Source organism: Apodemus sylvaticus, chromosome 12, assembly GCF_947179515.1.
Source record: "Apodemus sylvaticus chromosome 12, mApoSyl1.1, whole genome shotgun sequence".
Taxonomy (NCBI): Eukaryota; Metazoa; Chordata; class Mammalia; order Rodentia; family Muridae; genus Apodemus; species Apodemus sylvaticus.
This window is the reverse complement of record NC_067483.1, coordinates 41,932,456-41,955,780: the sequence shown is the minus strand read 5'-3', so window position 1 is coordinate 41,955,780 and position 23,325 is coordinate 41,932,456. Positions and strand designations below refer to the sequence as shown.

Below are 23,325 nucleotides of genomic sequence, written 5' to 3'. Positions count from 1 at the left end.
CCCTTCATGTATCTTAGCCCCTAGAGGGAGGCACTCGGGAGTCAAACCACTTGAGTATTTAATAAGCCCTTCCAAGGCAGCTCTATGGATTGAATAAAACCCTTCAGACATCAGAAAGCCAGGCAGTGTGGTGTGCACCTGTGGTTCTAGCTATTGAATAGGCTGAGACAGAATAGTTTGAACCCACTACAAGTTCAAGGCCAGCCTGAGCAACATATTGAAACCTCCCTAATTTTAAAAATTAATTGTCTCATTCCCACCTTGTAAATGTCATTGGTTTGCCATACAGTCGGCACCCACTGCTCTTGAACGACTTCTAATTTCCTCTGATGCTCTGTGCCTTGTGGTAAGGAGTAAAAGGAAGCAGGGCAGGGCAGGTCAAGGTCCTCAGGCTTCTTCACGACAGCTGCGTCCTCTTCTCTAGGCCCTTGCTTCTTTCTGTCCTGTCCCATTGGCATTGAGGACTTCCGGACCTGGTTCATTGACCTGTGGAACAATTCCATCATTCCCTATCTACAGGAAGGAGCCAAGGATGGGATCAAGGTAACCCTCATCTTCCGACACTACTCAGGTTCTGACTGCTGTCTAACTGTGACTTGTAACCCACTGATCAGCCTTTCCCAGTCTTCCCTTCCTGGGCTCCCCAGACTCTGGTAACCAATACTTTTAAGTATCTGTAAGATCAATTTTTATAGACCACATAGGACTGGGATCGTATAATGCTTATTTTTCTCTGCGGGCTTATCTCCATTCTTGCAACCATGCCTGCCACGATTGACAAGGTTTCAGTTCTTTTATGACTGAATCATATTCCACTATGTATGTAGATAGATTTTCTTTATCCCATTCATTGGTTGATAGACTCTTGTGTAATTTCTATCACCTGGCTATGTCGGTGCTGGACCAACATGGGAATGAAGATGTATGTCCCTTCCGCATACCAACCTTTCTTCTTTGAATATACACTTAGCAGAAAGATTGCTTGACATATAGTAGTTCTATTTTCAACTTTTTGAAAAGTCATGGTCCTATTTTCAATCATGGAGATATTAATTTACATTCCCACCACTGGTGTACAAGGCTTCTCTTTGCACTACATTGGTGATCTGTAGGCTTTTGAGAAATTAACCATTCTTACTGGGGTAAGCAATTACATAATTTTGGCTTTGATTGGCATTACCCTAGTGATTAGTGATTCTGAATATCTAGAAATGACCTTTTGGCTCTTTGCATGTCTTCTCCATAGATCTATTTAGAGCCTACTGTGAAGTTAGGTAAATTTGATCACCTGTAATTAGCTCATAATGATACTGACATCCATTCTAGCACTAACATCCTGATTCAATGACCGATAGTTCTCAGTGATGCTTCACCCATAAAAATAATTTTATTGAGATAGATCTTTATGATGATATATTAAATTTCTAAAGGTGTTTTCTGTCAAATACCATAAGTCATTATTTTATTTATAAATTTGTGATATTATTAAGGAAAATTTACAGTATAATTAGTAGATTTCCAATTTAAAAGATAATATCTAGCCAGGCAGCAGTAGTACCTGCCTTTAATCCCAGCACTTGGGATGCAGAGGCAGGTGGATCTCTGTGAGCTTGAGACCAGCCTAGTCTACAGAGTGGGGCCAGGACAGCCAGGACTCTAGTGTATGGAGAATCCCTGTCTTGAAATGCTCCCCTCCCCCACAAATTAAATATTAAAAGATACTGTATGACTAAAATTAAAGAATTAACTCCCTGGAAAGTATAATTACAGGGTCATAAAATTTATACATAATTTTAGGGTAATACAGGCATCCATCATGGGTGAATGAACAGTGAAGATGTATGCATATACACACAATGCAATGTGGACATGCATATGGGTCGGTTGAAATGGATGGCCTATTAGTCAGGTGAACCTATGGAACATTATGTTAAATGAAATAAGCCAGAGACGAAAAAATAATACTAGTGCATGTTCTCACTTACACGTGGCGCTTGCCAAAGCCAAACCCACAGAAGCAGAGAAGAGTAGGTGGTTGCCAGGGCTAGTGAGGTGGGTGGAGTCGATGGCAGCCAGAGGATACAGAGCTTCATCCAGACAGAGGGAATAAGTTCAAGAGCTGGACTGTCTGCCTTGCCTTGGCAACTAAGGTCGATTTCCTTATACTTTAAAAGAAAATATTAAGTGTTCTCCCCACAAAATAGAAGATGATTAGCCTAATTTAACCATTCCATAACTGATACTTTTATTTATTTTTTTTTAAAGATTTATTTATTGTTAAATGTGAGTACACTGTAGCTGTCTTCAGATAGCACCAGAAGAGGGCATCAGATCTCAATACGGGGATGGTTGTGAGGCACCATGTGGTTGCTGGGATTTGAACTCAGAACCTTTGGAAGAGCAGTGCTGTTAACCGCTGAGCCACCTCTCCAGCCCCTGATACTTTTTTTAATATGTTGTGCTTTATACATGTATACGATTCTATATTATTTTAATTGCTTTTTTCCAAAGACTCGCAAATAAAACATCACAAAGCTAGATTAAGGAGCCACTTAAACGCTTGACCCATCTCGCAGTCTGCACATCTCTGTGAGCTTCTGTACAGCTAGACGTTCCTCCCTTCCGTGGATTACAATTTTATTCATTTACCCACCACATGGACGAAAAGCAGCAGCAGCAGCAGCAGCAGCAGCAGCTATAGCAGAGTTGAAACTAAATAAAAGCATAGCTTTGCGCCCTCTCTCAGGATTCATGTTTCCTTTGCCTGCATCCTATCCGTTTATATCACTTGCCTTTAATGCAATTTTTTTTTTATGAGTTTGAGGCCAGTCTGGACTATATCACATAGCAAGCACCACGACAGCCAGGACCAGATAGTGATACTGCTTTTTAAAAAAAAGTATCTAGGCTTGTGGTGGCACATGCCTTTAATCCTAGCACTTGCAGTTGGGAGGCAGAGACGGATGAGCTCCTGAGCTCCATAAGTTCAAGGCTAGCCTGGTCTGTGCAGTGAGTTCCAGGCTAGGAAAAGCTATATAGTGAGACCCAACCTCTAAACAAACTTTTAAGACAATATGAGAAATTATTCTTAATTTTTCTGGCAGTTTATACCAACTTGTTTTCTTTGATGGGAAGTTCAACTACATAGATGAAAACGTCAAATCTTTCTGTTTAAGGAAGGATATATTTCCAGGGACCGTAGTTTTTATAAAGCACAGGTGAGACAACCTAAGAAAGCTTCCATTCTGTAGCCCCTCTCATTGTTCCGCGTTTTTCCTCTCCAGGTTCATGGACAGAAAGCTGCTTGGGAAGATCCGGTGGAATGGGTCCGGGACACTCTTCCCTGGCCATCGGCCCAGCAAGACCAGTCAAAGCTGTACCACCTGCCCCCACCTTCTGTGGGCCCTCACAGTATTGCCTCGCCTCCGGAGGATAGGACAGTCAAAGACAGCACCCCAAACTCCCTCGACTCAGACCCCCTGGTGAGTAAAAGTCCTCTAAAGAAAGTCAGAGTCTTACAGAACCGAGTTCATATGCTTTTCATGTGTGTGCTGATGGGGCTCAAGCAATGAAGGGGTTCAGCAAGCCAGGACCAGAATGAGGCCAGCAAGGAACTCTGAGCATCAGGGTTCTTGGGTTGATCTCTTGCCTGCCTCCTCGCTGCAGCTACATAACACATTTGGGAAAATGTATTCTAGCCAAGACCCACGTTTCAGGCAGTCTATGTAAGAAAATAGACCAAAGAAGGGCTGTAGAGGTGGCTCAGCTCTTACAAGCATTCCTCCAGAGAACCCAGATACGGTTTTTATCACCCGTCTAAGCTTAGGACTCCAGCTCTGAGGGGGACCTGACACAGCTGACCTACTGTGCTCATATGGACATACCTACATGCAGACACACACATTTAAAAATAAGAAAAATTGGGACTGGAGAGATGGCTCAGCAGTTAAGAGCACTGACTGCTCTTCTGAAGGTCCTGAGTTCAAATCCCAGCAACCATGTGGTGGCTCACAACCATCCATAATGAGATCTGACACTTTCTTCTGGGGTGTATGAAGACAGCTACAGTGTACTTACATATAATAATAAATAAATCTTAAAAAATAGAAAACAACAACAACAACACTAATAAAAATTAAAACTGTAGAAACTCTTATCAACCAAGGAAATAGCACAGTAAGGGCTGTTAGCATTTTGCCCTCTGCCTCCCCTGATATACAGCTGAGACTTCATCAGCTGCATGGGTTCTGTAAAATGTAAGCTAGGAAGAGGTACTTCCAATGGATCTAACCAAAACAAGTAGCATCTTCAATATATAAAGTTGAAAGATGCTCTTAGGGCTGGCAGAATGGCTCAACAGGTAAAAGAATTTGTCACAGAAAGCTGACAACCAGTTTCAGGAGAAAAGTGACTCCCAAAAGTTGTCCACTGACCTCCACATGTATGCCAGGGCATGTGCACACCTTCGTTCACCTGCATCTGTCACACACACACACACACCAATAAAGAATAAATGTAAATTACATGAAAAAAAATAAGCTTACAAACCAAAGACTGAAAGATACAAAAAGCATTTGACTAGAGAAAATGCAAAGGACATAGGGCTTAAGAGCCTCAACCTACCTAACATAAGGAAGTGCAGATTTAGTCAAGGAGCTGCTACTCCTTTACATTGGCAACAGGCAGAGTGTCTGAAGCACAGACTTTCATACTCTGCTGTGGGGATGTTCGTAACTTAAAAAAAAAAAAAAAAAAACATGTTCGAGGGTAAGTTAACAGCATGCAGTGAAACTTAACACACACAAAAGAATTGATCTTTCTATTGCACCTTTCCAGTAGGGAATAAATAATTCCAATTAAGTCATGATATATATTTTTACTTAAATTTTGACTCTGTTGAAAATGGCTGTTCTCTGTGTCAAGGCACTGTTTAGTTGGAAGGCTGACTAATAACATAGACAGAAGAGGCTGGCAGTGGTGTGAGCAGCACCAACCGAGCTCCCTTAGCTGGAGCCTGAACTATAAAATGGAGGAGCAGAGGAGGACACTGAGGTGGTAGACTTGACACAGTGTCTGGGGGTAGCACAACCTAGCTGTTGGGATATAATCTACTGCAAGGAAATTCCAAGAGTCCAGGGCCAATTACATTGCTTCTCTCATTACTTCCAGGATAAGCTGGTAGGCATTGACCTCTACCATTCCCTGAACTGCATCCCGAACATGGGAAATACTATTCTTTGGTATCCTCCACACCCATGACTTGCTCATATAGCAAAGGTGTCCCAGGTGTTGGTTCATGTGTGGGGGTTACAATCAAGATTGAAGCAGTTATCACTTCTTTATGAACCATCTCTAAACTCCATGTTTTTAGACACACCAAGGAAGCATACCCGTGATACAGGCTTGTAGGGTTTGGCTGGTTGGGTTGGGTTGGGTTTCCCTGTAGGCAGGACCCAGCACCTACCTCTTACATTCACCCATGTCTCTTTTTAGATGGCCATGCTGCTGAAACTTCAAGAAGCTGCCAACTACATTGAGTCACCAGATCGAGAGACTATCCTGGACCCCAACCTCCAGGCTACACTCTGAGGGCCCAGCAGTCACCGCCACTCTGGAGGGCAGAAGGCTGGCTTCAGCGTCATTAGCTCTCCTCTGCCCTCTTCCTTCATAGCTCTGGCTCACCAGCCTCGCCAAGAGAACAGGAGGGAAGAAGGGGGCAGGAGGAGGGACGGGTTCTCTCGGTGCTGAACCTTTGAGAACTTCCTAGTAGGAATTGGAAGGGGTGGAGTTTGGGAACCCGTGCCCCTTACATACATTTTTCTGGCCTCCTCTTACGACTTAGAAGAAAAGATGATTCTGGTCTTTTCTTCAAGTTTTGTTTCACCTACAAACTCTTGGGCTTGCTGGGGAGGGATTCGGAAGACATAAAAAACAAAACAAAACACCACTACAGCAGCTCCAAGCTGGTTCTCATGAACACCTCTGAGACAGTCACAAATGAGGAAATCTAAGGGAGGCAGGAAGCTCTACAGACTCTCTTGCACACCCTTCCCAAGTCTGTCAACACTGCCAGCACCTTTCTCCAGAGATCTGGCCAGAGCCCAGAAAAAAGAAGCATGTGGTTTAACAAACAAAACAAAACATATATGTGTAAATCAGCCTGTCGAAACGGCAATGAAAAGATGAAACTGGAAGGAGGGGACCCAGCTGCCAAGATGGAAAGAGAGCTGACAGATATTGCCTTCTGGATGACAATAGGGGACATTGCAAGATGGCTGCCAATCTAAAATGTCACCAACCCACAAGAGTTATCATCACAGCCTTCGAAGAAAGACCACGAGCGGTCTTTGTGCCCTCTAATTGAACGTGCACGAGAGTCAATAAACCCTACTTTTTAATTTTTAACTTTAAATTTTTATTTCTATTCTTTCCTTCCATTTGCCTATTTATTTGCCCCCTCTCTCCAGCTTCCTCATGTCAGTGAGATACTTAGGTTTCCTCCTAGGGGATAGTTTTGCTTTCCAAGTGGGTTTTCTTTGGAGAATTTAATTCCACACTATTGGTACAAGTTAGACACCTGCCATGCCACTGTCTCTGGCATCCTTGGGGCTTCTATGGGACAAGATACATTGACTCACAATAGTAGGAGAAAAAGAACTCAGTCTCTTTGATTCCTTTTGAGAAAGTACATGGAAGCTCACCGGCCATCTGCCGGCATGATAGACCTACCCTGAGCTTCATTGTGGCCTGGGAGGAAAACCAAAATACTGCAAACACCCGCCTGTCTTATGGCCCATTAGGGCCTTCACTGCACTATTTGGATGGTAGCCACTTTGCCTGACTGAATTAAGATCCCCGAGCTAGCCCTTATTTGTTTTTGACAGGTGATTAGTCATTTATAAGAGATGGAGCAACCATGTGACTGCTTCAGATCAGAATAAAGGCTTGAAGAGTTTGACTTGGCCAATATTTGCCTTCCAAAGAGATCCCCATCTTGCAGAAGTTGCCCTCTTCCTAACCCACACTTCTTCATTCGACAAGTACTTACTGAGTATTTAACCGAGTATCAGTCACTATGTTAAAAAAAAAAAGAAGAAGACAAAGACAAGACTTGGTCCTTAAATTCAAGGTCTAGGAGGCAATGTTAATCTCCTTTAAGTAACCACCCCCTTATTATCTGGACCTTGAAAATCATCTGAGAAATGCAGGTGAAGCCCAAGGAGTCAATTAAAAGAAGCCTTTGACTAGATCTCCAATATGTTGTGGGCAGAAGATTAGGGATCAGTTTAAATGGAGCCTGAAGAACTATGGAATCTTGCTTGTCATGAGTGGGAAAATCTACTTCTGTCACTTCTGGAACGCGATGGAACCAGATTCCAGGTTGAGCTGCCTTATGGGCTAATGTGTCAGCACTCTGCAGTTCAGGGATAAATACTATAAGCCTGGACCTAAGAGAATGCTCTTCAGATTCCTAAGTAGCACAAGACTTAGCAGAATCTATACCAAGATTCTATAGGCAAGCTAACCTGGGCCATTGTTCCACCCAACCAAGGAGTTACGCCCATCTGACTCTTAACAGTCTGTTTTCATTTAGATCCTCAAGAAGGTCTAGCTTGTCCCTCTTGCGCCCTTCCACCCCCAGCAGAAGCTTCTGTATTCACCTGGTAGCCCCGGGGATGACAGGGTCCTCTATTCTGGAGACTATTACTGCTACTGCTGCTAATTCCACGAGCTGTGAAGATCCCCCCAACTCAGCTGCAAAATATGCAATTCTGTGGTGGGAAGAGGCTGGTTGTCTGAGGATGGTGCTGAAATCACTGCCTTAAGGTCTCTGCTGTGCAGAATGAGAAGGCCCCCCAGAGCTGGGTGTTCCAACTTGAAAGGAAGGGAAGGCTGTATAGGCCTAGTTTGAAGGTCTCTTCTGAACCCTATCCAAAGCTCCAGCCCCATGGCCAGGCTCAGACTTTTGCTAACATCCTAACGCTTGAGCCTTTGACTCTCTCCTGGTGCTGCCCAGCCAGTGCCTTCTGACACGGATGTTACTGGCTACTTAAGAAGGAAAGTAGGAAATGCCTTCTTCCATTCCAACTGCCTCAGACTACAGAGGGATTGTCTCTGTGGTAACCATGGATACCATCAAGAATAATACTTGGGTCTGCAGCAAGTTGATTCTGGAGGCCTCTCATACTGTAACTTCATTTCTATTTCTGGGATCCACCACCCTCTTCTCTCAGTTGACTGCTGAATTTAGTTCAGGCCTCACATAGCTGTCCTCCAGGAAGTGTGTTCCCAACTAGTGAAGTGCTCTTGAAGCCTACACTTTCCTTCTGGAGCCAGGGACCCTGTTTACAGTCGCACATCTGGGCCCCTCACAGTAGGATCAACCATCTCAAAAAAAGTGATCATGGTTCTGTGGTAATTGCGGAAGGTTGAGCCTCCTCATGGTGCTATAACCCCTCGGGATGCTCATGCAGACTTCTAAGAAGCAAAAAGCCTGAGCTTCCCCTCACTGCCTAAGAATTCATGGCAAAAAGCAAATCCACAGCATTCCTCCCAACCTACACGCTTCTTGGTTGAGACAACTAGGACTTCTCATCAAGGAAAAACTGGGTCCCACAGCTAAAGTCTCAATCTCCAGGCACCTTCAGAAGAATCCAACCTATCTAATTCTGCAACCTTTGCTGTTCCCTTTCCTTCCAGCTCCTGATTCCATCCCTCACCAAAGTTGGCTAGTGAAGAACATCCACCTTTGGAGGGCCTCAGCTCCAGGAGAGGCTTACCAGAGTCCCTTGCAGTTGGGGATGAAGGCCAATAAGTTGTGTCCAATGTGTTTGTTTCTCAGTCCCTGCCTAAGCACTAAAATAAAATACTAGGTATTGGCGGCTGCTATGGGACCTGATGTCTGTGGATCTGTCTGTCCTTCTCTCTCACACACAAGCAGTTTGTTATCTTCTGGGGCTTTGTGGAACATTATTATTTTTGATACCTTCTTTCTGGTAACTCGGTGCTTATTTCTGTCTCTGTAAATCCTTATTCCAGTGTCTTTCATGTAGACTAGTCATTTGGAAGGTAGAGGCTGGCAAGGAAGGGGAATGGGGTAAAAGACCATGGAGAGAGCCCACAAGAAAACCCCTCTTGGTTGGTAAACATTTGGGTCTTGAATTTCCAACCTTCTAATCTGTCCATACTGATGGACATAAGACAAAATAATGATTTTCCCCTCCCCCTTTCGTTTTGTGCTGGGTGGCTTTTCTAGTTTACAATAGTCTATGTGAACTTCATGTACCCATCTCCTTCCTGATGGCTCTCAAAGATGAGTCACGCTGTTCAGAGGAGTACCACCCTCTTCCAGGACTCCTGATAATGAACTGTTTCCTGTCCTATTCCAGAAAAGTAGTAGGTTCTCACAACACCTCACATTACCCCAGGTGGAACCCATTCCCAGTAGCCAGCACGTGCATGGAGGACACACGCCTGATCAGGTGATCCAAATGGCATTAGTGATCTTTTTTTTTATGGCAGAGGGGTTTGGGAGAGGACGTTGTGCTGATCACAGATCTAATCTAGGGTTCCAAGTGTTGAAGTGACTCAGATGGTTAACTAAAGCTCCTTATCATTCTGCATCCTTTCTTCCCATAGTCCTGTGCATTAGCTAGTAAATCGAGCTAGTAAATAGACTCCATGAGCCAACAACCCCCGAGGTAAGAAGTAAAATGGCTATAACAACAGGTTGGCTAATAGAGATGGATAAGATGGATGTACCAACAGTTGTTGGCACCCTTTTTTTCTTCTGCTATCGGGTATTGAATCTAGGGTTTCTCATATACTCAGCAAGTACCCCATCACTGAGCTCTTATCTCTAACCTTCACTTTGGCTTTAAAGACAAGAGTTTCACTAAGTTGTCCATAATAGCTCTGAATTCACTAAATATTCCAGGCAAGTTTTGAATGTGATGATTCTACACACACACAGACACACCTCAAGTAATTGGGATTCCAGCCTGCATCACTGCATCACTAGGCTCAACTATAATCCACTCTGTAGTAAGAACTGTTCATGAGGGTCCTCAACAAGGAGGCCCAAAAATGTGTTCCAAATGGCCAAAGCCTGAAGACACTGTTCTTCATAACTGAATCAGCCTTATCAATCCTCAACCTGCTCAGGGATAACAGGGCCACCAGCTTGGCTCTCCCCACTGCCCAGGATACACTGGTATACACTTTAGCCCAGAAAGCATGTGCTGTTGTAAGGAAGATAGTCGATTGGAAAGCAGCAGAGTCTGGAAGGAAAGGGAGCAGCTGAACTTGGGAAACCACAGGGAGATAGCGACAGTTAAAAAGTTCACCTATTTATATTAGATAATTCTGGTTTGATGTTCTGACCATTTTCCTGAGTAATTATGTCACAGAGAACATTCTCTACAGTGATCCTAGAAGGGGAGTCCCTGGTTCTGGATTCAGCCTTCCGTTCCACACATCAGTGGCACCGGACCGATGTTTTCAGCAACAGCAGCATGTAGGAATGTGTTAGGAATAAAATTCCCAGGCTGTAATCCAGATTTACCAAGTCACACCTCTGTGGCAGTGCCCAGCAATGCTTTTAACAGTTCCTCTAGTGAATCTAGTGCATGAGAGCCCTTGCTCCAAGATGTTTGATGTTTGAAGACCCCAAATAAGCATCTGCAGTCTGATTCAAATGTTAACATTTCAAAGCCCCTTTTCTCATACTTAGGTTTCTGGGAGTTAACAGTGAAAACATACGCTTTGGGGTGGAAGTCAGGGAAGCCCTGCATCTTTCCTATCTTGGTGCAGGCCTCTAATAGGAAACTTCCTGCCTCTGAAATTTTTCCCTGGCAAACTATGGGGCTTCAATGGAGGAGTTGTGTAGGAGGTCTTAATCCGAATTGCTGTTCTGAAGGATTCTTTTTCTGATAATAGGATAAGAACAGTAAAATAAAATCTAATTTCCATTTCTGTGATAAAATGTTTTCCTGTAAACAACTCTCTCCCTTCTTTAAATGGTTAAGAGTACTGATGAGTTTGAGGGCCTTAGCCAGACCCTCCTTCCCCAGAGTAGCTGACAGCTGCTCTTAAGCCACAAAGGCCATGTCCTGCTCCGCCCACAGGAGAGAGTGCTACACAGTGAACTCCTTACGTTCAACCGTGCCTTTTTCCACACCAGGACCTAAATACAGTACTCAGCAAAAGAACAAAATAAAATCCTATTTTTCAAAAAAATAATTTTTTTTTCAGAAAGAGCTTCATAGATTTTCAAACTCACAAACTACAGTTGATATGGCCGTGGAAGAGTTGAGACTTTTAGAAGTGGTTTTGTTTCAAATTTGTCAGTTTCCCTTCTATAAAAGCACTTTTGTGTAGAGTATTAAAAATCACTAGTACCGGGTCTCCTGAGCTCAGGGACTAAGCACTGGAAAGAAGTCCAAGGAAAGCAAGAGTGAAACATTTACACTAAAATCACCCTCCTTACCATCCAGCCAGCTCCTGGCATCATCCTGCTTCCCACACCCCAGCTCCTGGGGCATCATCCTGCTTCCATGGCATTTCTCTAAGAAGGAAAAGGAGCAAACTCCCACGGCAGCCAGTTTCCAATACAGCTCTGCTGCACCCCACCCCACCCCACCCCACCCCCACTTCCTAATGCTGTTCGGTTTATTGCTTTTAACAAAAATTTATAGCAAGTTCCAGGCCCTGCTGGCGTCCTTTCCTCCCCCTCCCTATCCTGTTTTACACAGCACTGCTCATTTAAGAGTCTGTTTCTCAAATGCATGACATTCCTCAGGTGGAGGATGGACAAGAATGTTCACTTTTTAAAACTTACTGGGTAGAAAAAAAATCCCAAACCAGGATATATGTGTCTCTGTGTGTTCGTCTCATTTTCTTCTCATTTGGCCCTCGCCTGTTCCAATCTGTCCCCTTTTATACCTGATGTAGAAAAGGCAGAACTGAATCTGGAAAGCAAATTGTTGTATATAGTTGCGGTAACAATCATGAAGAGAGCTGGGCTGTCCCCTCAGTAATTCATTTTAAATGAAAAAAAAAATTGGTTGAAAATTAAATCCATGCCTTGGCCAGCCAAAATGGCCTTCCTCCATCGCCACAGAGGATACCCTTCCACGGGCCCTCTGTCTACCAGGCATGTCTCCATCCAGCAAAATTCATCTGTTCGCTGCCATTTGCGTTTCAATAAAGTTATCTCCTGTATTGTCCTCTGGTTTTCTAGCCCACTCTCTGCTTGGTTTCTGTGTCCATCTATCTTAATGCTTGGTATGCAATGACAGATAGCTCATGGTCATTTGCCTAACTCAGAAGCAAACCTCACCTGCTTTTAAACCCCTGACCAAATGTTAATAAGCAGGAGTCTTTTTACTTTTGTGGGCAGGAGAGAACCCCACCTCGTACACTGTGGATAGTTTCTGTCTACTTTAGTTCAACTGCAGATAATATGAACAAAAGCAATGTGGGGAGGAGAGGGTTTTTATTTCATCTTACAGGTTATAGTCCATTATAAAGGGAAGCTAAGGCAGGAACTCTAGAAAGAGGCTTGAAGACACAGGCACTTAGGAGACAGCCTCGGCCCACCTGCCTGGGGGTGGAACTAACTACAGTGGGCTGGCTTCCACTGTGTCAATCAGAAATTAGGAAAGCCAACCTGACGCAGTTCATTCTTCAGGTTCTTTCTTCACAGGTAATTCTAGTTTGTGTCAAGTTAATAGCTGAAGCTAATTATGACTGTTTCCCTCACCAGAAACCAAAGCTTCTAGCGTGGGGACCGGGAGGATCTTGTGTCCTCCATCCACTGCAAAGTTTGAAAATACACCATCCTCTAGACCAACAGTTCTCAGTTTGTGGGCAGAGTCCCCTTGGGGAGTGGAATGACTCTTTCTCAAGGGTTGCATATCAGATATCTTACATATCAGATATTTACATTACAATTCATAACAGTAGGGAAATTACAGTTATGAAGTCGCAACAAAAATATTATAGTTAGGGAACACCACAAGGTAACTTAAAGGGTCACAGCATTAGGAATGTTAAACACATTTTCTAGCCGGGTGGTGGTGGCGCATGCCTGTAATCCCAGAACTCTGGGAGGCAAAGGCAGGTGGATTTCTGAGTTCGAGGCCAGCCTGGTCTACAGAGTGAGCTCCAGGACAGCCAGAGCTACACAGAGAAACCCTGTCTGGGGCGGGGGGGGATACAACAAACAAACAAACAAACAAACAAACAAAAACAACCCAAATTCCAAAGAAACACATTTTCTTTTGGGGGCAAAAGTGAACTTCCCTCAAAGGACAGCTGTTTTAGTGGAGTTCAGTGTCTCCTGGCCACCGTAAAACAGAAGAAAATAAGCTTTCCGTTCTCCACTATGGGGCTGCAGAACCAAGAGGCACTCTCTTTCCTCTGAAAGCACCATGCTAACACAGACCACCTTGGCTCTCTTTGACACAGGAGGTGACAGATGGGTTTAGAGCATTCCTCAAGAATGTTCTTTTCAAAGAATTTTCTCAGATTAGGCGATTTAAACTGCAGTCGTTATCAGTTTAGCAACCAGTCTTGGGCTATTTTTGGGCTTGCTAAGTAGTTTCCTTCACCATTTGTGAATAAGAGAAACGTTCCTAGAAAGCAGTCACATCTAAGGCATTAAATCTTAGCAGCCTACCAAGAAATCCCTGCTTTGACTGCCAACAGCATAAGCCACTGTTGCCTTATCTGCACCGTGTGGCCCTGCATTTTAATCCGTTGTCCTAATCTCCACTGGCTCTGCTGGGTAGAGTCTCTATGTTGTAGCCATTTCCTGTGACCACCCTTGATAGCCATATTAAAGTACTTTTTCTCCCTTAGCCCTCCAGTCATGATCTCCCTGAGGTGGTGGTGGGAAGAATGTTGGGCTAACTAGATGGCTTAGGGAGTGGTAAAGTACTGGCCACACCTGATACCTGAGTTCACTCTTACATAGAGTGGGGTGAAGATAAACTCTTAAGTTGTCCTCTGACCTCTACAGGTATCCCAAAGCACCCATACACGAGTGCAATACACACACACACACACACACACACACACACAAACTTTTTAAATCTTTTTATTGATTTCTTTGTGAATTTCACATCATGCAGCTCAATCCCACTCATCTCCCCATCCCTTCATATCTGCCCTCTACCCTAGCAAACCCCAGTCCCCAATAAAATAGAATAAAAAAGAAAAACAAGAAAAACCCAAGCATCTAGTCATGGAAACTGTAGTGTGGCATAGTGTGTCCCCCCCCTCAGTGCACCCTTTTGTCCACACATCTTTACTTGCAGATGTTCAGTGCAGTGAGTCATTGGTCTGGTTTGAGGCTTCTAGCTTCTGCTCCACTACCACTACTGGCTCCTCCCGGGTCTCCTCTCAGATTATCTTGTTGCTGGCCTGTGTCACGGAGAGCCTGCAGCTTTGCATCTGCAGGACAGGCCTTTCACATGCTCTAGCCGATCACAGATGGGGTGGATGTTAGGGCAAGCCAACTCAAGGCCCCGGATCTGGGTGTGGGAAGTAGCTGAGTTGGTGAGCCTGCCAGCAATCCTTCCCCTGCACCACCAGGGCAAGCACTCCAGTAGCTCCCCCCATGCCACAGCGGGTAAGAGGCAGCCTCAGCTTTCCTCTCATATCCTCATGGGTGACTCATCCATGCCTTTGACACCCGGGCCAGCTCTACTGTGCTGTCCTGGAAAGGGGGCAGGGCCCACTCTCCTAAGGTGAGGGGCAGGACCAGCTCTCCCACCTGTGCTGCAGGTGGAGAGGGGTGGTGGTGGGGGAAGGGCATCTCTCCAGTGCCCACTACAATCCACAGCAGACAAGGGGCAAGACCTTTGGTGCTCATGCCCTCAGGGCTAGCTTACCCATTCCCTTGACATCAGGGTCAGTTCTACTATGCTGCCCAAGCAAGAGGCAAGGTCAGCTCAGCACAGCAGTGCCTCAGGTAAGCAGTCCAGACCAGGGATATCTGCATGGCCTTTGGAAGTAACACAGGTCTGGGACATCAACACAGACCTGTCTGCCACAGAACCTTGGACCCAGACATGTGGACACCGCCGGCAGCAGCATGGGTCCTAGTGTCCCATGGCAGCAAGTGCAGCCATTCAGATCAGCATATCTCCCCTCCCCCAGCAGCATGCCCCTCAGATATCCATATGGCTTCTGGTGGCAGCCCAGATCACTGACATCCACTTTGCCTTTGATGGTAACGCAGGTCCCAGACATTGACACAGACTGCAGCTGCAGCAGGACCAGGAACCCGGACATGGCCCTTGGGGGCAGCCTGGCACAGAACCACAGCATGGCTTCTTCACATACTCCAGTTCGTCACTGCCTTCAAGTCCCCAGGTCCACCTTTCTCCATAGTGTATGAACCCATCAGCTTGGTTTCCTCCTCCATCTCTACCACATTCTCCATCTTTCCCATCTCCCCATCACACATTCATCCATCAGAGTGGTACCCACGGCAAGTGCTTGGGTCTTTTTCTTCCGGCCTCCCCCAACACTTTTTAAAAATTAAGTGTTATATATTTGCGGGAATTCACTCTTAGTAGTCACATAGAGAATCGCTCCAAAGCCATGCGTGGTGGCACATACCTGCGATCTCAGCAGTGGGGGAGGTGAAAACAGCAAGATCAAGATCAGGGACCTCAAGGCCAGTGCCAACTACACAGCAAGTTTGAGGCCGGTCTGGCCCACATGTGACCTTGTCTCAAAACAAAATAACGACAAATACGTAGATAGTATTTTTTTAAAAAATCATTCTAGGGCTGGAGAGATGGCTCAGCGGTTAAGGGCACTGACTACTCCTCTGAAAGTCCTGAGTTCAAATCCCAGCAACCACATGGTGGCTCACTATGTGAGTTACCATCTGTAAGGAGATCTGATGCCCTTTTCTGGGGTTTCTGAAGACAGCTACAGTATACTTACATATAATAAATAAATAAATAAATCTTTAAAAAATCATTCTAGAGAAATGCTTCTTCACCTGTAGGTGTTCTCTCTATGACAGCCCTTTTTGACATTGGGTTTATCTAAACTAAAAAGCTAGAAAACTGGATTTTTCTAAAGTGACCACTCCCCGTTGCCAATTTCACTTCAGTTTTTCTGCATGTCCCCCTTTCCCTGTCCTCTCGGCATCTTAGGCTGAGGGAGATCTCTAAAGCTAAACCGTAAACGGACCCAAGTGAATCACTTCTGTTTTTAGTTGAAAGGAGGGGTGTTGTTTTAAAGAACATGCTATTCTGACCCCCTTCCTTAAAGCCCGACCTCTGTCCTAACTCGTCTTAAATCTTAGCCTAGAATCATGCAGGTGGAGAGGAGTGATGGGGGCGGCGGGGGGAGGGCATCAGCAGACAAGGGGCACAGCAGACAAGGGGCAGGGCCTTCTGTGCTCACGCCCTCAGCGCTTCCCTTGTCATCAGGGTCAGCTCGATTCTGCTGCCCAGTTGGAATAAAGGTTACTCGCCTTTATTCCAAGAGTGCTTTCTAACAGCGCGTGCGACTTCAGGACTACAAACCGTTATGGGAATTCTCTGTGCAAACACGTCCAAAGCATTCCTGGCCGGCCCAGCGCGGTTCGGTTCCGGCAGCAGAAGGCGCTGTCTCCGGAGGCTGCGATCTGTCCCCGCCCCCCGCCCGCTCCCGCGTCCTTAGCTGCGCAGGCGCGGCTTCGCGGATTGGCCGTACGCGGGAGCCGTCATTCGGTGGCGGGTCCCAGGCGCGGGGCTGGCGGGCTGAGGGGAGGAAAGATGGCGGCAGCGGCTGCAGCTGGAGCGGCTTCTGGGCTGCCGGGTCCAGTGGCACAGGGATTGAAGGAGGCGTTGGTGGATACCCTCACCGGGATCCTGTCCCCCGTGCAGGAGGTGCGGGCGGCTGCAGAGGAGCAGATTAAGGTGCTGGAGGTGACAGAGGGTGAGTGAGGCGGGACCGTCACGAGGATGGCTCGGACCGGGGCCGGCCGCACAGTCCGCTGACCGCAGGGATTTGGGGATCCTGAGCCAGGGGAGAGGTGGGCGTCAGGAGTGGATTAGGAAACGTGGAGGTGGGAGTGCCGCTGGTGGCTGTGAAAGTCCTAGAAGAAGGGTGGCGCGTCTGAAAGGAAAGGGTCGGGGGAGGTGGAGCCTTAGCGGGGATGGGGTGGGGGAAGACTTGAAAAGATAGTGGCTGGGTGCTGCAGAGGACAGAAATGGAGTTCGACGTGGTGCTGTCGGTGTCGCGCAGTATAGATGATATTTGAGCCCAAGACAAGGTCTTTTGCCGTTTTCTTCACCAGCTCGATTGTAGTGAGATCAGGGAAGGGAGCTAAAGAGTCAGAGAGGTAAGGCCCTTACGAAGGCGGCCACCATCAAACAAGTTTCGGCATCCGAGTTTTAAATCTGGCTGCTTGTTCAAACACCTCATGTTTTCCTAGAAATCAACTCAATTCGATGCATACGACGCTTCACTTTCCCGACCATGCTTCTCATTTTTCTTTCTTTTAAAGACTTGCTGGCAATTATTAAATACTGTGCATTTCCATGTACAGGAACCGATCTTCCTTTGTTTTAGATTCTTTGTTCTCATTCTCCCATTATGTTCTTTAAAGTGTTAGAGAAAGAAACTATTTGTTTGATGTTTTCTTTTAATTTCCTGTTTAGTGGGCTTTCAGCAGGCCTATTTTACAAAGAACAGAAAAAAGGGAAAAATCTCCTTGGTCTTTATGTAAGAAACATAGCTGATTCAGAATTCTAGATCCTCAGAATCCCCGAGCTCAAGGGAATATTTCCACTGGTCCTTAAACTTAGGCTTCTTCAGAAATATGGAAGATTGTTTCCATATTTGATCAACTACCCTCAAAGCCTTGAATTAATGCTCCTGCGGGACTTATTTTTATTGAAAAGAAATTGATGTGGTGGGGGAACTTCCCTTGAATTTAATTTTTATATTCTCTTATATGACCAACTGTTGAAGGAAAGTTTCCTTCTGTTAGGACTCTTGAGATTTGGGTTCTAATAGGTTAGAGACCATTTTGAAAGTCCAGGTGTAGCTTTATAACATACCAGACTCTCTTTAGAGAGGGAGCCATGGATGGGAGAAAGCTATTGGATCGCAGTGCATAACTTGTCCAGTAAGGTCAAATTCTTTGACTTTACAGTTCATGCCTCTGCTTCCCTGGTATAAAGAAAGAACGGTGATAGGCAGAAACCTTACTAAATTTAACTTGTTATTTGCATTTAGTTGCTGGTCTGATGCAAACCAATCCTTAATAAAACCTCCCATGAATGATAGCTGGTGTTTGAGCTTACCACCAGATGTACGGCTGTCACCTTGCTGTGAAAGGCGGACTTATGTTTAAACTGTACAATAGCTCTCTAGTCGTGCTGTGATTTCTTCTTCAGCTCTAGCCAGCTACTATGGCCCCATCCAGGGCAAAACCAGTTGTAAACTTAAGACCATTTTGAAGTTCTTGTCGCCTACTCATGTCATCCCAAAAGTACAGAATTTCATCTAGTTGTTGATGGGTAAATTGACAAAGGCCACCTCAATTCTCCCTCCTGTCCCCATAACCTACTGATAATGTGTGAGTGGCAGGTGCAAGCTCTATACAGTAACAGGAATGGGGACCTGGTCGTGAGGCATATGACTGGAGTACAGAATGTGGCTACAGGGTAGGATCAAGCCTGGAGCTGAATATAGTATATTAGACTCTTCCGTGGCTTTAAAATAGTCTTGTCCCCTTTCTGTACCTGTTTTTAGTTAGAGCGTAGTGGTTCATTCCTTAAGAGTCCTTTCCGGGAGTGGTCTTGAACAGTAATCTCTCCCATTGGGTCCTGAGCATCTCCAATTTTACGTACTGGTTAACTCTCTGAGATACTGTCTAAAGGTAAGCTAACAGCTTCTTTAGCTGTAGCCCTTCTTTATATGAAATGACACCACCTGGTCTCCTAGGAGGCGTTCACAAGCTTCTTAGTCTTGGATTGTAAGGAAATTATTGCTGTAATGAAAAGGCCCCATGGGCCAAAATAAGGAGCCTTTCTTACAGATGAGTGAGTAAATGATTTGCACGCTTGAAATTGCTTTTCCGTTCTAGTTTTATCCCAGAAAGATGGGCCTTACTTTCTGGTCATTTAAAGCATCTTCCTTAAAACCTGAAGTTACTGAGAGTTGGTGTCTTATTTTTGTGTTGTGGTAATTTTCTATGTCAATAGAGCACCGGGTCAAGTGACTTATCAGATCTCGTCCCTCTACCTTCTCCAAGAGCCACACTGTAAGCCATTTGCTATTGCCTCACATAGGCATAGGACACTGAACCCATGCGGATGATAAGATTTTAGGGTTTGTTTGTGTTTTTTTGTTTTGTTTTGTTTTGTTTCTTTTCTAGAGACTGGTTTAGCCCTGGCTATCCTTAAACTCACTCTGTAGATCAGGCTGGCCTTGAACTCAGAGATCCACCTGCCTTTGCCTCCCGAATGTTTGGACTAAAGGCGTGCACCACCTTGCACTGACTTGGTATTTTTTTCCAGAAAAGCGTGTGCCTTTCTTGGTTGCCAGCTGATGAACTCTACCCTTGAGCATTACTTGCAAGGATCTCTAACTTGTGGGGAAAGAACACATCAGTTGTTACCTCTTAGAGGGTAGGGCAAGAAAGGATGAAGTTCTGGCCAAATTATATCAGAAAGAGAATTTTCCTTCTAGTGTTGAGGGCTGAGTCTGGGGCTTTGTGTATGCTAGGCAAGTATTCTGCTGCCTAGCTACATCCCGCTCCTACAGATGAGATTCAATTAAGTACTTCTTTAAGAATAGAGCAAAAGTTACATCCGGATCATTCTTTTTGTCTCCCAGCTGGTATTTTTGCCATCAATTTTCACATTATCCAAAATGAACACATATTCTTAGAAGCTATAGACTGTGTATGTCAGAGACCCACCCACTTCCTGCTGTGTTGGCCTGATGTCCTAGACTGGTTTCTTGAACTCCTGCTCTTACCCTTTCCCTAAGCACTGGGATCTGGGGAAGCCCGCAAACTTCACACAGGCAGAGGCAGGCTCGTTGTCACTCGGAGATGATGCCACTTACAACCTCGCCAGGTGTCGCTGCAGCCCCGAGCTGAGGGGACAGTACTGGAAAGTCTGGAGTTCCTGTGTCATGTGGTATTCAGCAGACAATTGTCTCCTCTTTCTTAAGAGGATTGAGAGTTTGAGTTCAATTAGCAGAGTTTGTGAAAATTTAGTTCTGCCCACATAAGGTAAAAGTAAAAGGTTTTTTTATTTATTATCATGTTCTTATAATTGTTTCATTAGTAGACAGAGACATATCAAGCATTCATTAACCTGGGCATTAGACAAGGACAGTGTGGATTACCAAAGGGTCTCTTGACTCTGAAGCTTAATGTTCTGTCAACAACAACAATTACTACTACTTCTACTTCTTCTTCCTCCTCCTCCTCCTCCTCCTCCTCTTCCTCTTCCTCTTCTTCTTCCTCTTCCTCCTCTTCCTATTCCATTCAATTTATGGAAGACTACTTTCAGAATATCACCTCTTTGTTTCTGGCATATTAATTACTTCATTTCTTTCCTCTTTTACTTTCCTACTTTTCTTTAAGAACAACATCCTAAGTGTTGAAATGAGCAACTTCCATGTTCAGTCCTATGTTCTCTAGCTAGCATAGCTGAGATTTTTGTAAAAATAACTAGGCTTAGACCTGTCTTTTTCTTCCTCTCATGCTACTTATTTTTATCTGTTAGAAATGAATACATATGCACGCCCACTCACACACACCATTTGCCCTTAACTAAGTTTTTTGTCTTTTTTCTTTTCTTTCTTTTTTTCTTGTGTGCTTAGGGTTGAACCCAGGGCCTTATGCATTCTAGCCAGGCATGCACTCTACCACTGAGCTATAGTCCCAGCCCAGTCTTTTCTGCCTTGCTCCCCAGAGAATACATGGCTTTCTTTCCATCTCCCACCATCGCATTGACCAGAGGATATGAATAATTCCCTGGCATTCAGATGCTGCTCAGTTATGTATGATGATTTCCCCATCTTAGATGCCTAGAGAGATGATCCTGCTGGCTGGAAATGCTTTCTGGTTCTCATGGGCACTTTTCTGGCTTTCTTACAGTATAGCATAAGCACTGTCCACCTGCGAAGGGCACCCCGCAAGGATCCAGACGCACTCCTGGGCATGTGGCGGGCACTGAACCGAGCAGATGGCGGCCACGCTCGGAAAAAGGCCAGTGGTAGAGTTTTCTTTTCCCTTTAAGCTATGGTTTTGTGGTGGTTACCTATCCCCATGAGAGATGGGGGCTTCTCCAGAGTGCTGCTTAAAACTCTTTCCTACAGATGTTCTCTGTCACAGTTCTCCCTAAGGTTGACTATCAAGGCACTGGCAAATCTTAAGTCTCTCTCATAGATGCTTAAGAGCGGTAGTGAGCATTTCTTAACTTCTCCTTTATCCTCCCTGCCCTCTTTTACATTTTTCCTTCTAAGCCAAAGTTTTTGTTGCCACAGATATTTGTTGCCAAATAGGGTAAGAGAATATAGGGCCAAGATCACCAGAAAGGGAGAGCAAACACCCAGAAGACTAGAAAATGAGTCTGATATTGCAATGAGACTAGAAAGTCAGAGAAGGCAAAGGGTTAGAAAGCTCAGAGGATGTCTGACTGGAGTGGAGGCACCGATAAAAGTCAGGTGAAAAAAATCTCGATTAACTGAAGAAGGCTGTTCCTAGTTCACCTTGGAAAGGGGGCTAAGGGAATGTTTGCTGACAAAATGGCTCTAGGAATTCCTAAAGCTCTCAAAGCAGTGTTCTTTGGTTCAGTGTCTTAGACTGAATCTTAGTTTAATCTGAATTAAATCGTCCAGGCCAAAATTCAGTGTATGTGCCTCTTGTGTTTTCTCTGCTTTCATTAAAATGTTGGTCGGGTTTTTTGTTTGGTTGGTTTTTTTTTTAAACAGATATACTTAGGTTTTTTTTTTTTTTTTTCCAAAAGCTACTGTATAGCTTCTGTCAGTACAAGTCTTCAGTGAGGTCCCATACTACCTTAGATGGGGTTCTCTGCCCGTGGACAGAGTCAGCCCTGTGAAGAAGCACCTGTGTTGATCATGGTCCCACCAGGCCGTCAGCTCAGCAGCTGTTTGTCTGCTCCTTGCTCATACTCTCAGCTTCAAACAGTCTGTCATTTGATTCCCTGTGTTGGCCTTAGCAGGCTTCATCATCAGTACCATACCGCCACTGCCATTGGAAACAGTCCGTCATCAGCTTTGTGTAAGCTACAGTTTTTAGTATAATACTTTTCTCAGAGCTCTTCAATTTAAGCAGACATTTCCTTTCTTATATCCCACTATCACCACCTGCAAATTAGTTTTATTTTGTCTTTAAAATGTGACGCTTAATGGTTTAGAAATTCTGGGAACTTAGAGAAGAGACTGTGTTCTTTCCAGTTCTGTTTTAAATTTTGTCTTAATTAGCCAAATTAGTCTGCAAGTCATCTTACCCCAGAGACTCTTAAACAGGCATTTGTGTTAGTTGAACTTTCAACCTTCTCTCTTAAGTGAAGGAAATAAACTTTTATGGAAAAATCATCTTAAAATATGTGTAGGTGTTCCATGTAGATCTTAACCTTCCGCTGATCTCTGTTCTCGACACCTTCACTGTCCAGTTGCTGAGTGGGGTGAGAGGTGTGTCTTTGCTAGGTTACCAGACACAGTTTCCTTAGGACAGTGGCAGAGAGGCTCCCAGAGGCGTGACCCTCACTAGAAGACTGCTTCCTCCTGGCACAGACACCAAGAAAACCTTTCATGGAAGCTTCTTTCTGGAAAGTAGTCTGCAAAGTAGACTGGAGATTGTCAATCTCCAGCCCATGACAGGACCTCAGCTATCCGGGAGGCGTGTGCAGGGTTCAGGAGTACTTTGCTGGGCCTTCTGCTTGGCACCTGTGTGAACTGGTGATGAGAGACCTGTATTTCGTTCCTGGTTCCTTTCCCTTCCTTAATCCTTGTTGTCACCCTAGAACCATGAATATTGGTGTTGCAAATAAGATCATTCAAATTTATTCATGCTTTGGAGTTTAAACTCAAATTTCAAAACCTTCTCAAAATTCTTATTCCTCAGTATCTTTTCATGTTGTATGATTGAATATTTTGTTTATTTTTGCCTCATTCTAGTGTGTGTGTCCCTATGGGAATGATCCAAAACATAAGCTCTTGCCAGGAACTTTTAAAACCCACATAAATGTTATTTAAATAGTTAAAGTTCTTCATGTTCCGAGTAGCTTATGAATATGTTTGTAGGTCACTCTGAAGGAAGTTGCG

The 23,325-nt window shown here is 44.7% G+C and overlaps 3 protein-coding genes across 8 annotated transcripts in view; 2 read left to right on the top strand and 1 right to left on the bottom strand.

Moving 5' to 3' along the window:
• The window catches only part of Nav1 (neuron navigator 1), a 254,817-nt gene extending 242,590 nt beyond the window's left edge, over positions 1-12,227 (top strand). For all 4 annotated transcript variants that reach the window (XM_052200638.1, XM_052200639.1, XM_052200640.1 and 1 more), the window contains 3 exons: positions 425-543; positions 3,285-3,482; positions 5,494-12,227. In XM_052200638.1, the coding sequence (XP_052056598.1) occupies positions 425-543; positions 3,285-3,482; positions 5,494-5,589 (413 nt within the window). In that variant the 3' untranslated portion in view covers positions 5,590-12,227. The remainder of the gene's footprint in view (positions 1-424; positions 544-3,284; positions 3,483-5,493) is intronic.
• Positions 1-23,325, bottom strand: part of Tmem9 (transmembrane protein 9) — a 678,246-nt gene that overhangs the window by 591,616 nt on the left and 63,305 nt on the right. The gene's annotated exons all lie outside the window — the stretch shown is intronic.
• The window catches only part of Ipo9 (importin 9), a 47,044-nt gene continuing 40,455 nt past the window's right edge, over positions 16,737-23,325 (top strand). Inside the window, exon 1 of one of the 3 annotated variants that reach the window (XM_052200643.1) lies at positions 16,737-16,947. In XM_052200643.1, the coding sequence (XP_052056603.1) occupies positions 16,785-16,947 (163 nt within the window). In that variant the 5' untranslated portion in view covers positions 16,737-16,784. Of the gene's footprint in view, positions 16,948-21,140; positions 21,245-23,325 lie in introns of those variants that run through there. The other 2 variants (XM_052200644.1, XM_052200645.1) reach the window with 2 other exon arrangements.